At 41.9% G+C, this 14,568-nt stretch overlaps 1 protein-coding gene across 1 annotated transcript in view; it reads left to right on the top strand.

Moving 5' to 3' along the window:
- The window catches only part of stra6 (signaling receptor and transporter of retinol STRA6), a 163,848-nt gene that overhangs the window by 59,962 nt on the left and 89,318 nt on the right, over positions 1-14,568 (top strand). The window contains 5 exon segments of the mRNA XM_046352065.1: positions 6,419-6,495; positions 6,616-6,677; positions 9,629-9,791; positions 10,257-10,332; positions 11,549-11,682. Coding sequence (XP_046208021.1) covers positions 6,419-6,495; positions 6,616-6,677; positions 9,629-9,791; positions 10,257-10,332; positions 11,549-11,682 — 512 coding nt within the window.

Raw genomic sequence — 14,568 nt, 5'->3', positions numbered from 1 at the left:
ATAAGAGGACAGGAGGACAGGAGGATACGAGGATAAGAGGACAGGAGGAGAGGAGGAGGAGAGGATACGAGGAGAGGGGGAAAGAGGACAGGAGGAGAGGAGGAGAGGAGGATACGAGGAGAGGGGGAAAGAGGACAGAAGGAGATGAGGATAAGAGGACAGGAGGCGATGAGGATAGGAGGACAGGAGGAGGAGAGGAGGGAGAGGAGGATAAGATGCAGGAGGGGAGGGGAAAGGAAAGAGGAAAGGAGGAGTGTAAAGGTTGTTGTATAGTTTTTCTGTTGGCCTCATTGTGACCCACAGGAGATACCGTATTTCCTACTGGCTGGAAACCTAGTGGGCTTTACCAGGAAGTGACCACACAGGGAGATATGATCATACAGTAGGAAGATTATGTGGCAGTTACATAGGAACAATATGTGTCCTGTACGGACATGGGTCATGATATACAGTTACATAGGAACAATGTGTCCTGTACGGACATGGGTCATGATATACAGTTACATAGGAACAATATGTGTCCTGTAAAAACAAACAGGACATGGGTCATGATATACAGTTACATAGGAACAATATGTGTCAAACGGACATGGGTCATGATATACAGTTAAATAGGAACAATATGTGTCCTGTATGGACATGGGTCATGATATAATCCATACACAGAGCATGTTACATTATTGTATTTGATCTAAAAAGCATTTAAAAACACAATGCAGTACAGAGCTTTCAGAAAGTATTCAAACACGCCTTGACTTATTCTGCAAACATTCTCTGGGTTTTGTTACACCCTGAATTCAAAATGTATTGAATATTATTATTTTCAACAATATGTTTTGCAATATCTTTATTAATGACAAAGTGAAACATATTTATATTTGTATTTTTGCACATTCATTGGAAATTAAAATTAAATACAGAAATGTCTAATTTTCATTAATGCCTTATTCACATCCCTGTTTTGCAGTATTCAAAACTTTGCAAACAGATGCACCTTTGGCAGTGATTACAGCTGTGAGTCTTTTTGGGTAATTTGGCCTTGTGCAAAAGGTGTTTTGTCCTGCTGCAAAAGGTTTATTCATATCCAAATGTCTGTTGAAACAGGATGAACCAGGTTTTCATCTACTTTATTTTGCCTGTGCTTAGCTCATGTTTTCAGTATTACTTTTTATCCTGCAAAAACTCCACAGTTTTAACGTATTACAATAATGCCCACAGGACATGATGCAGCCACCACTATGCTTGCAAACAGGATGCAGTTGTACTGGGTAATGTCCTTTTAGGATGCATGTTTTGCAGTAAACATTAACACTTTGTATTCAGGACATGTTTTGCAAAAGTGAATTTCTTGACACATGTTTTGCAGTATTACTTTATTAATGCCTTGTTGCAAACAGGATGTATGTTTTGCAGTATTACTTTATTAATGCCTTGTTGCAAACAGGATGTATGTTTTGCAGTATTACTTTATTAATGCCTTGTTGCAAACAGGATGTATGTTTTGCAGTATTACTTTATTAATGCCTTGTTGCAAACAGGATGTATGTTTTGCAGTATTACTTTATTAATGCCTTGTTGCAAACAGGATGCATGTTTTGCAGTATTACTTTATTAATGCCTTGTTGCAAACAGGATGCATGTTTTGCAGTATTACTTTATTAGTGCCTTGTTGCAAACAGGATGCATGTTTTGCAGTATTACTTTATTAATGCCTTGTTGCAAACAGGATGCATGTTTTGCAGTATTACTTTATTAATGCCTTGTTGCAAACAGGATGCATGTTTTGCAGTATTACTTTATTAATGCCTTGTTGCAAACAGGATGCATGTTTTGCAGTATTACTTTATTAGTGCCTTGTTGCAAACAGGATGCATGTTTTGCAGTATTACTTTATTAATGCCTTGTTGCAAACAGGATGCATGTTTTGCAGTATTACTTTATTAATGCCTTGTTGCAAACAGGATGCATGTTTTGCAGTATTACTTTATTAATGCCTTGTTGCAAACAGGATGCATGTTTTGCAGTATTACTTTATTAATGCCTTGTTGCAAACAGGATGCATGTTTTGCAGTATTACTTTATTAGTGCCTTGTTGCAAACAGGATGCATGTTTTGCAGTATTACTTTATTAGTGCCTTGTTGCAAACAGGATGCATGTTTTGCAGTATTACTTTATTAGTGCCTTGTTGCAAACAGGATGCATGTTTTGCAGTATTACTTTATTAATGCCTTGTTGCAAACAGGATGCATGTTTTGCAGTATTACTTTATTAATGCCTTGTTGCAAACAGGATGCATGTTTTGCAGTATTACTTTATTAATGCCTTGTTGCAAACAGGATGCATGTTTTGCAGTATTACTTTAGTGCCTTGTTGCAAACAGGATGCATGTTTTGCAGTATTACTTTAGTGCCTTGTTGCAAACAGGATGCATGTTTTGCAATATGTTTTATTCTGTACAGGCTTCCTTCTTTTCAGTCTGTCAATTAGGTTAGTATTGTGGAGTAACTACAATGTATTTGCTCCATCAGTTTTCTCCTACCATTAAACTCTGTTACTGTTTTAAAGTCATGATTGGCCTCATGGTGAAATCCCTGTGCAGTTTCACTCCTCTCTGGCAACTGAGTTAGGAAGGACTGTTATGCAGGTGAAAGAGGACCCAAAAGCGACTTGGCGAAAACAGAGTCTTTAATCCAGTAAAGTAAATACAATCTTGTTGCAAAAACACAACTTTCACTCGAAATGACGAGGACAAACTGGAGATGTTTTGCGATCTTGAACAGCAGGTGAACAGCAGGTTGCCTCGGGAAGGCACTTGAACCAGACAGACTCAGACACCTGCTCAACCACGCAGCATCTGAGGAAAACACTTGTTGCAAACAGGACAGGGCGTATACACAAACACAGCACGGTGAATTCTAGACAAGGAACCGACAGGGCAGAAATGAATAACAATGGAGAGAAATAGGGACTCTAATCAGGGAAAAGGATCATGTTTTGGAACAGGTGTGGGAAGACTAAATGATGATTAGGGGAATAGGAACAGCTGGGAGCAGGAACTTGTTGAACGAGGAGAGAGAAGAGAGAGCGAGAGAGTGAGAGAGGGAGGGGGAGAGATGAGGGATAGAAAGCCTTGGAACAGGAACCTAATAAGACCAGCAAAGGGGGAAATGAACAGAATGGGAAGCACAGGGACAAGACATGATAATAAATGACAAAACATGACAAGGACGCCTATATCTTTGTAGTGACTGGGTGTATTGATACACCATCCATAGTGTAAATTATTAACTTCAAACCATGATCAAAGGGATATTCAATGTCAGCAGTATTTTTTTTACACATCTACCAATAGGGACCCTTCTTTTACGAGGTATTGGAAAACCTCTGTGGTTGAATCTGTGTTTGAAATACAGATGGGAACAGAGGGACCTCACCAGTGGTGGAAAAAGCCCTCAATTGTCATACTTGAGTAAAAGTAAAGATACAATAGAAAATGACAGTAAAAATTAAAGTTAACCAGGTAAATACTACTTAAAGTCAAAGTTTTGCAAACAGGTGCATGTTTTGAATATACTTAAGCATCAAAGGTAACTTTTCACATTTCTTAAGCAAACGGTTTATAAAATATATTTATGGATAGCCAGGGGCACACAACAACACTCAGACATAATTTACAAACTAAACATTTGTGTTTAGTGAGTCCTGTCAGATCAGAGGCAGTAGGGATGACCAGGGATGTTCTCTGTTTAGTGAATCCGCCATTAAAGATCAGAGGCAATAGATGACCAGGGATGTTCTCTGTTTAGTGAGTCCTCCAGATCAGAGGCAATAGATGACCAGGGATGTTCTCTGTTTAGTGAATCCGCCAGATCAGAGGCAATAGATGACCAGGGATGTTCTCTGTTTAGTGAGTCCTCCAGATCAGAGGCAGTAGGGATGACCAGGGATGTTCTCTGTTTAGTGAGTCCTCCAGATCAGAGGCAGTAGGGATGACCAGGGATGTTCTCTGTTTAGTGAATCAGATCAGAGGCCAGATCAGAGGCAATAGATGACCAGGGATGTTCTCTGTTTAGTGAGTCCTCCAGATCAGAGGCAGTAGGGATGACCAGGGATGTTCTCTGTTTAGTGAGTCCTCCAGATCAGAGGCAGTAGGGATGACCAGGGATGTTCTCTGTTTAGTGAGTCCTCCAGATCAGAGGCAGTAGGGATGACCAGGGATGTTCTCTGTTTAGTGAGTCCTCCAGATCAGAGGCAGTAGGGATATGACCAGGGATGTTCTCTGTTTAGTGAGTCCTCCAGATCAGAGGCAGTAGATGACCAGGGATGTTCTCTGTTTAGTGAGTCCTCCAGATCAGAGGCAGTAGATGACCAGGGATGTTCTCTGTTTAGTGAGTGCACCAGATCAGAGGCAGTAGATGACCAGGGATGTTCTCTGTTTAGTGAGTCCTCCAGATCAAAGGCAGTAGGGATGACCAGGGATGTTCTCTGTTTAGTGAGTCCTCCAGATCAGAGGCAGTAGGGATGACCAGGGATGTTCTCTGTTTAGTGAGTCTACCAGATCAGAGGCAGTAGATGACCAGGGATGTTCTCTGTTTAGTGAGTCCTCCAGATCAGAGGCAGTAGGGATGACCAGGGATGTTCTCTGTTTAGTGAGTCCTCCAGATCAGAGGCAGTAGGGATGACCAGGGATGTTCTCTGTTTAGTGAGTCCTCCAGATCAGAGGTAGTAGGGATGACCAGGGATATTCTCTGTTTAGTGAGTCCTCCAGATCAGAGGCAGTAGGGATGACCAGGGATGTTCTCTGTTTAGTGAGTCCTCCAGATCAGAGGCAGTAGGGATGACCAGGGATGTTCTCTGTTTAGTGAGTCCTCCAGATCAAAGGCAGTAGGGATGACCAGGGATGTTCTCTGTTTAGTGAGTCCTCCAGATCAGAGGCAGTAGGGATGACCAGGGATGTTCTCTGTTTAGTGAGTCCTCCAGATCAGAGGCAGTAGGGATGACCAGGGATGTTCTCTGTTTAGTGAGTCCTCCAGATCAGAGGCAGTAGGGATGACCAGGGATGTTCTCTGTTTAGTGAGTCCTCCAGATCAGAGGCTAGAAGGGATGACCAGGGATGTTCTCTGTTTAGTGTGTGAATTGGACCATGTTTCTGTCCTGTTTAATTCACAATGTATGGAATAAAAATTACATTATGTTCTTTAGGAATGTAGTGGAGTAAAAGTTGTTAAAAAATATAAATATTAAAGTACAGAAAACGAATTGAAAGTATTTTTACTTAAGTATTTTACACCACTGGACCTTACAGATAATTGTGTACAGAGATGATGTCATTCAAAAATCATATTAAACACTAATATTGCAAACCACCTGACCTGAGGACTCCTGGCTGTCCCCGTCCCCAGTCCACCTGGTCGTGCTGCTGATCCAGTTTCTGCTGTTCTGCCTGTGGCTTTCGAACTCTGACCTGTTCACTTGTCCTGGACCAGGTGTTTCGACTCTCACTCTGTCTTTCCCAATTTGAATATTTTTTTCACAAATTGGTCCTTGTCCAATCAGATCAGCTGTGCCTGCGTAAACGCAACCAAAGACTCATATACACTGAGTATGCAAAACATTAAGACAGCATTTCCCAAACTCGGTGCTCTTTACCCCAAGAGGTGCACATTTTGTTTTTATCCCATACATTACACAGGGGTCTGGTGCGGCGGCAGCGCCTCCTCCTCTCGCCCCCCAGGGGTAATTATACAAATTATTAAAGATGATTATTATTTATTATTATTATTAGTTATTTTAATCAGCGGTCCAAAACCCAAACGTTCACCCCTTTGGTTAAAAAGTATTTTTAAGTTAAATCCACTTCAAAATCAGAGTAGATGAAGGGGAGGAGACATGTTGAGAAACAGATTGAGAGGAAACAGGTTAAAGGGGAGGAACCTGGTTAAAGGGGAAGAAACAGGTTAAAGAAGGATTTTTAAGCCTTGAGACAATTGAGACATGGATTGTGTATTATAATTTTCAAAGGATGATTGGCCAAGACAAAATATTTAAGTGCCTTTGAATGGAGTATGGTAGTAGGTGCCAGGTGCACCAGTTTGGGTCAAGATCTGCAAAGCTGCTGGGTTTTTCACACTCAACAGTTTCCTGTGTGTATCAGGAATGGTCCACCATCCAAAGGACATCCAGCCAACTTGACACAACTGTGGGAAGTATTAGAGTCAACATGGGCCAGCATCCCTGTGGAACGCTTTCAACACCTTGTAGAGTCAACATGGACCAGCATCCCTGTGGAATGCTTTCGACACCTTGTACAGTCCATGTCCAGTACTAATTGAGGTTGTTCAACTCAATATCAGGAAGGTGTTCTTAATGAATGTTTTGTACGCTCAGTGTAAGTAACCTGTCTGTCCCTTCCCTCAGTACAAGCACAGAGAAGCCCACACTGGTGGAGAGGATAACTGATGCTGTGAAGTCCTACATCTACATACCAGAGGAAGGTAACTATATATATATATATATATATATATATACTATAACTACATCTGTATATAATGTATTAGCAGCCTACATTTACTGTCTAATTCCTGCAACTGAATTTCCTTTCTTTTCACCACCAGTTTTCCGGTTTCCCCTGAAGCTGGCGATATCTGGAGTAGTGTCATTTACCGCTCTTTACCAGGTACTAATGTGTTACCCTAACCTACATCATTGTATTAGTCTAACCTACATCATTGTATTAGTCTAACCTACATCATTGTATTAGTCTAGCCTACATCATTGTATTAGTCTAGCCTACATCATTGTATTAGTCTAGCCTACATCATTGTATTAGTCTAGCCTACATCATTGTATTAGTCTAGCCTACATCATTGTATTAGTCTAGCCTACATCATTGTATTAGTCTAACCTACAGCATTGTATTAGTCTAGCCTACATCATTGTATTAGTCTAGCCTACATCATTGTATTAGTCTAACCTACAGCATTGTATTAGTCTAGCCTACATCATTGTATTAGTCTAGCCTACATCATTGTATTAGTCTAACCTACAGCATTGTATTAGTCTAACCTACATCATTGTATTAGTCTAACCTACGTCATTGTATTAGTCTAACCTACATCATTGTATTAGTTTAACCTACGTCATTGCATTAGTCTGAGCTACATCATTGTATAAAACTAACCTACATCATTGCATTAGTCTGAGCTATATCATTGTATAAAACTAACCTACATCATTGCATTAGTCTGAGCTATATCATTGTATAAAACTAACCTACATCATTGCATTAAATATCATTGTATAAAACTAACCTACATCCTTGTATTTGTCTAACCTACATCATTGTACAAAACTAACCTACATCATTGTATTAGTCTAACCTACATAATTGCATTAGTCTGACCTACATCATTGTATAAAACTAACCTACATCACTGCATAAAACTAACCAACATCATTGTATTAGTCTAACCTACGTCATTGTATTAGTTTAACCTACGTCATTGTATTAGTCTAACCTACGATATTGTATTAGTCTAACCTACATCATTGTATTAGTCTAACCTATATAATTTATTAGTCTAATCTACATCATTGTATTAGTCTAACCTACATCATATTATAAATCTAATCTACATCATTGTATTAGTCTAACCTACATCAATTTTTTTGTCTAACCTACATCATTTTACTATTCTAACCTACATCATTTTACTATTCTAACCTACATCATTTTACTATTCTAACCTACATCATTTTACTAGTCTAACCTACATAATTGTATTACTAATTTACATCATTTTGTTAGGATTTTATTATTTTAAACTGAATCAATTTAGTAGTATTTTATTAGTCTAACCTAATTTAGTAGTCTATCAGATTATTATGATTGGTATTAGGTACTAATCTAGTAGTCTTTCAGATTATTATGATAAATACTAATCTAGTAGTCTATCAGATGATTATGATAGGTACAAATCTAGTAGTCTATCAGATTAAAATCAAATCAAATCAAATCAAATCAAATCAAATCAAATTTATTTATAAGCCCATCATTTTACTGATATCTCAAAGTGCTGTACAGAAACCCAGCCTAAAACCCCAAACAGCAAACAATCAGGTTTTGGCTAGGAAAAACTCCCTAGAAAGGCCAAAACCTAGGAAGAAATTTAGAGAGGAATTTTATGTGGGGTAGTCCTCTTCTGGCTGTTAGTAGATTATAACAGAACATGACCAAGATGTTCAAATGTTCATAAATGACCAGCATGGTCAAATAATAATAAGGCAGAACAGTTGAAACTGGAGCAGCAGCACAGTCAGGTGGACTGGGGACAGCAAGGAGCCATCATGTCAGGTAGTCCTGGGGCACGGTCCTAGGGCTCAGGTCCTCCGAGAGAGAGAGAAAGAAAGAGAGAATTAGAGAGAGCATATGTGGGGTAGTCCTCTTCGGCTGTATGGAGATATAACAGAACGTGGCCAAGATGTTCAAATGTTCATAAATGACCAGCATGGTTGAATAATAGTAAGGCAGAACAGTTGAAACTGGAGCAGGAGCATGGCCAGGTGGACTGGGGACAGCAAGGAGTCCTCATGTCAGGTAGTCCTGGGACATGGTCCTAGGGCCCAGGCCAGTTGAAACTGGAGCAGATTATTATGCCAGGTGGACTGGGGACAGCAAAGTCATCATGTCAGGTAGTCCTGGGGCATGGTTCTAGGGCTCAGGTCCTCCGTAGAGGAAAGAAAGAGAGAAGGTAGAATTAGAGAACGCACACTTAGATTTACACAGGACACGAATAGGACAGGAGAAGTACTCCAGATAAACAAACTGACCCTAGCCCCCCGATGACATAAACTACTGCAGCATAAATACTGGAGGCTGAGACAGGATACTGTGGCCCCATCCGAGGACATCCCGGACAGGGCCAAACAGGAAGGATTATGATAGGTACTAATCTAGTAGTCTATCAGATTATTATGATAGGTACTAATCTAGTAAATCTATCAGATTATTATGATAGGTACTAATCTAGTAAATCTATCAGATTAATATGATAGGTACTAATCTAGTAAATCTATCAGATTATTATGATTGGTACTGTATAGGTACTAATCTAGTAGTCTATCAATTATTATGATAGGTACTTACAGGTACTAATCTAGAGTCTATCAGATTATTATGATAGGTACTAATCTAGTAAATATATCAGATTATTATGATTGGTACTGTACAGGTACTAATCTAGTAGTCTATCAAATTATTATGATTGGTACTGATTGGTACTGATTGGTACTGTACAGGTACTAATCTAGTAGTCTATCAGATTATTATGATAGGTACAGGAACTAATCTAGTAGTCTATCACATTATTATGATAGGTACTAATCTATTAGTCTATCAGATTATTATGATAGGTACTAATTGGTACTGATTGGTACTGATAGGTACTAATCTAGTAGTCTATCAGATTATTATGATTGGTACTAATCTAGTAGTCTATCAGATTATTATGATTGGTACTGTACAGGTACTAATCTAGTAGTCCAACCTCCTGTAATATCAACACCATGGTAATATTGTAGCAGCTCTGTTTTGTATTTCCTGCATTCACTGTACTTCCTGTTACCCAGATGGCTTTGGTGTTTGTGACCAGCGTGGTGCCGACGCTCCAGATTGTCCGTCAAGGCATCAACGAAGATATCGCCTTCCTACTGGCCGGTTTCAACATCATATTATCAGAGGACAGGGCCGAAGTGGTCCGGATAGTGGTCTACTACATGTGGTGTGTAGAAGGTGAGTTAGAATAGTGGTCTACTACATGTGGTGTGTAGAAGGTGAGTTAGATTAGTGGTCTACTACATGTGGTGTGTAGAAGGTGAGTTAGAATAGTGGTCTACTACATGTGGTGTGTAGAAGGTGAGTTAGATTAGTGGTCTACTACATGTGGTGTGTAGAAGGTGAGTTAGAATAGTGGTCTACTACATGTGGTGTGTAGAAGGTGAGTTAGAATAGTGGTCTACTACATGTGGTGTGTAGAAGGTGAGTTAGAATAGTGGTCTACTACATGTGGTGTGTAGAAGGTGAGTTAGGACAGTGGTCTACTACATGTTGAACTGAGGAAATGTATCATGTTGTTTTACATAGGATCGTGTTCGAATCAGCAGATGTCAGAAAGTGCTGGATGTGTTGTTTTAATGTGAACCTGTCCTGGGAAATGTATTTGACCTCTGTGGCAACATGTCCTGTGTGTGTTGGCAGTGTGCTACCTCTCTGCGATGACCCTGTCCTGCTCAGTGAACCTGGTCATGCTCATGAGGTCCATGGTCCTGCACCGGTGAGCATGAGCCCTACACACACACCGCACACCACCTTTTATATATCCCTCTCTCTCTCTCCTCTCTCTCTCTCTCTCTCTCTCTCTCTCTCTCTCTCTCTCTCTCTCTCTCTCTCTCTCTCCCTCTCTCTCTCTCTCTCTCTCTCTCTCTCTCCCTCTCTCTCTCTCTCTCTCTCTCCCTCTATCTCTCTCTCTCTATCTCTCTCTCTCTATCTCTCTCTCTCCTCTCTCTCTCTCTCTCTCTCTCCCTCTCTCTCTCCCTCTCTCCTCTCTCTCTCTCTCTCTCTCTCTCTCCCTCTCTCTCTCTCTCTCTCTCTCTCTCTCTCTCTCTCTCTCTCTCTCTCTCTCTCTCTCTCTCTCTCTCTCCTCTCTCTCTCTCCCTCTCTCTCTCTCTCTCTCTCTCTCTCTCTCTCTCTCACTCTCTCTCTCTCTCTCTCTCTCTCTCTCTCTCTCTCTCTCTCTCTCTCTCTCTCTCTCTCTCTCTCTCTCTCTCTCTCTCTCTCTCTCTCTCTCTCTCTCTCTCCCTCTCTCTCTCTCTCTCTCTCTCTCTCTCTCTCTCTCTCTCTCTCTCTCTCTCCCCTCCCTCTCTCTCTCGCCCTCTCTCGTTCTCAGCCTCATGTCTGAGACCAGATTACCACATAACCACGTCTCCACACTCCTCTCTTCCTTTTGTCACCCACTGTCATATGTCTGTCTTTTACACAATGAACACGTTCGACATATTGTAATGGTTCGATTAGGAAAATTAGTCCATCTAGTTATTGCAGTCACACAGATACAGAAATAGCTATTACGATAAGAAATTACAATTATGCCAGTATGCTAGAGATAATGACATATTAAAAGTAATGGGATTTTAAATCGAATTGCTTGAAGGTAATTTAATGTTCCAAAGTCGCACATTCATTTAGCCCTGCTGTGTGTGTGTGTGTGTGTGTGTGTGTGTGTGTGTGTGTGTGTGTGTGTGTGTGTGTGTGTGTGTGTGTGTGTGTGTGTGTGTGTGTGTGTGTGTGTGTGTGTGTGTGTGTGTGTGTGTGTGTGTGTGTGTGTGTGTGTGTGTGTGTGTGTGTGTGTGTGTGTGTGTGTGTGTGTGTGTGTGTGTGTGTGTGTGTGTGTGTGTGTGTGTGTGTGTGTGTGTGTGTGTGTGTGTGTGTGTGTGTGTGTGTGTGTAGAGTGTGTGTAGAGCTGTTTTAACCCTGCTATAACTGTTGTACAGGTCTAACCTAAAGGGGCTGTATAGAGGAGACATCTATAATGTATATAACTGCCAGAGGAGTATCAGACCATCTCGTCCTGCCCTGGTCTGCTGGATGGGATTCACCAGCTTCCAGGCTGCTCACATCTGCTTAGGTAAAACACCTGCTTAGGTAAAACACCTGCTGACACATTATGTACCTGACCTCACACCTGCTCAGGTAAAACACCTGCTCAGGTAAAACACCTGCTCAGGTAAAACACCTGCTGACACATTATGTACCTGACCTCACACCTGCTCAGGTAAAACACCTGCTGAGGTAAAACACCTGCTCAGGTAAAACACCTGCTGACACATTATGTTCCTGACCTCACACCTGCTCAGGTAAAACACCTGCTCAGGTAAAACACCTGCTGACACATTATGTACCTGACTTAACACCTGCTCAGGTAAAACACCTGCTCAGGTAAAACACCTGCTGAGGTAAAACACCTGCTGAGGTAAAACACCTGCTGACACATTATGTACCTGACCTCACACCTGCTCAGGTAAAACACCTGCTCAGGTAAAACACCTGCTGAGGTAAAACACCTGCTGACACATTATGTACCGGACCTCACACCTGCTCAGGTAAAACACCTGCTGAGTTAAAACACCTGCTGACACATTATGTACCTGACCTCACACCTGCTCAGGTAAAACACCAGCTCAGGTAAAACACCTGCTGAGGTAAAACACCTGCTGACACATTATGTACCTGACCTCACACCTGCTGAGGTAAAACACCTGCTCAGGTAAAACACCTGCTGACACATTATGTATCTGACCTCACACCTGCTCAGGTAAAACACCTGCTGAGGTAAAACACCTGCTGACACATTATGTACCTGACCTCACACCTGCTCAGGTAAAACACCTGCTCAGGTAAAACACCTGTTGACACATTATTTACCTGACCTCACACCTGCTCAGGTAAAACACCTGCTCAGGTACAACTCCTGCTCAGGTAAAACACCTGCTCAGGTACAACTCCTGCTCAGGTAAAACACCTGCTGAGGTAAAACACCTGCTGACACATTATGTACCTGACCTCACACCTGCTCAGGTAAAACACCTGCTGACACATTATGTACCTGACCTCACACCTGCTCAGGTAAAACACCTGTTCAGGTAAAACACCTGCTGACACATTATGTACCTGACCTCACACCTGCTCAGGTAAAACACCTGCTGAGGTAAAACACCTGCTGAGGTAAAACAACTGCTGACACATTATGTACCTGACCTCACACCTGCTCAGGTAAAACACCTGCTCAGGTAAAACACCTGCTGAGTTAAAACACCTGCTGACACATTATGTACCTGACCTTACACCTGCTCAGGTAAAACACCTGCTGAGGTAAAACACCTGCTCAGGTAAAACACCTGCTGACACATTATGTTCCTGACCTCACACCTGCTCAGGTAAAACACTTGCTCAGGTAAAACACCTGCTGACACATTATGTACCTGACCTAACACCTGCTCAGGTAAAACACCTGCTCAGGTAAAACACCTGCTGAGGTAAAACACCTGCTCAGGTAAAACACCTGCTGACACATTATGTACCTGACCTCACACCTGCTCAGGTAAAACACCAGCTCAGGTAAAACACCTGCTGAGGTAAAACACCTGCTGACACATTATGTACCTGACCTCACACCTGCTGAGGTAAAACACCTGCTCAGGTAAAACACCTGCTGACACATTATGTATCTGACCTCACACCTGCTCAGGTAAAACACCTGCTGAGGTAAAACACCTGCTGACACATTATGTACCTGACCTCACACCTGCTCAGGTAAAACACCTGCTCAGGTAAAACACCTGTTGACACATTATTTACCTGACCTCACACCTGCTCAGGTAAAACACCTGCTCAGGTACAACTCCTGCTCAGGTAAAACACCTGCTCAGGTACAACTCCTGCTCAGGTAAAACACCTGCTGAGGTAAAACACCTGCTGACACATTATGTACCTGACCTCACACCTGCTCAGGTAAAACACCTGCTGACACATTATGTACCTGACCTCACACCTGCTCAGGTAAAACACCTGTTCAGGTAAAACACCTGCTGACACATTATGTACCTGACCTCACACCTGCTCAGGTAAAACACCTGCTGAGGTAAAACACCTGCTGAGGTAAAACAACTGCTGACACATTATGTACCTGACCTCACACCTGCTCAGGTAAAACACCTGCTCAGGTAAAACACCTGCTGAGTTAAAACACCTGCTGACACATTATGTACCTGACCTCACACCTGCTCAGGTAAAACACCTGCTGAGGTAAAACACCTGCTGAGGTAAAACACCTGCTGACACATTTTGTACCTGACCTCACACCTGCTCAGGTAAAACACCTGCTGAGGTAAAACACCTGCTGACACATTATGTACCTGACCTCACACCTGCTCAGGTAAAACACCTGCTGAGTTAAAACACCTGCTGACACATTATGTACCTGACCTCACACCTGCTCAGGTAAAACACCTGCTGAGGTAAAACACCTGCTGACACATTATGTACCTGACCTCACACCTGCTCAGGTAAAACACCTGCTCAGGTAAAACACCTGCTGACACATTATGTACCTGAATTCACACCTGCTCAGGTAAAACACCTGCTGAGGTAAAACACCTGCTGACACATTATGTACCTGACCTCACACCTGCTCAGGTAAAACACCTGCTGACACATTATGTACCTGACCTCACACCTGCTCAGGTAAAACACCTGCTCAGGTAAAACACCTGTTGACACATTATTTACCTGACCTCACACCTGCTCAGGTAAAACACCTGCTCAGGTACAACTCCTGCTCAGGTAAAACACCTGCTGAGGTAAAACACCTGCTGACACATTATGTACCTGACCTCACACCTTCTCAGGTAAAACACCTGCTCAGGTAAAACACCTGCTCAGGTACAACTCCTGCTCAGGTAAAACACCTGCTGAGGTAAAACACCTGCTAACACATTATGTACCTGACCTCACA

The sequence above is a fragment of the Oncorhynchus gorbuscha genome, linkage group LG06 (assembly GCF_021184085.1).
Source record: "Oncorhynchus gorbuscha isolate QuinsamMale2020 ecotype Even-year linkage group LG06, OgorEven_v1.0, whole genome shotgun sequence".
Lineage (NCBI taxonomy): Eukaryota > Metazoa > Chordata > Actinopteri > Salmoniformes > Salmonidae > Oncorhynchus > Oncorhynchus gorbuscha.
The sequence above is the reverse complement of the archived record's forward strand: the minus strand, read 5'-3'. Positions and strand labels throughout refer to the sequence as shown.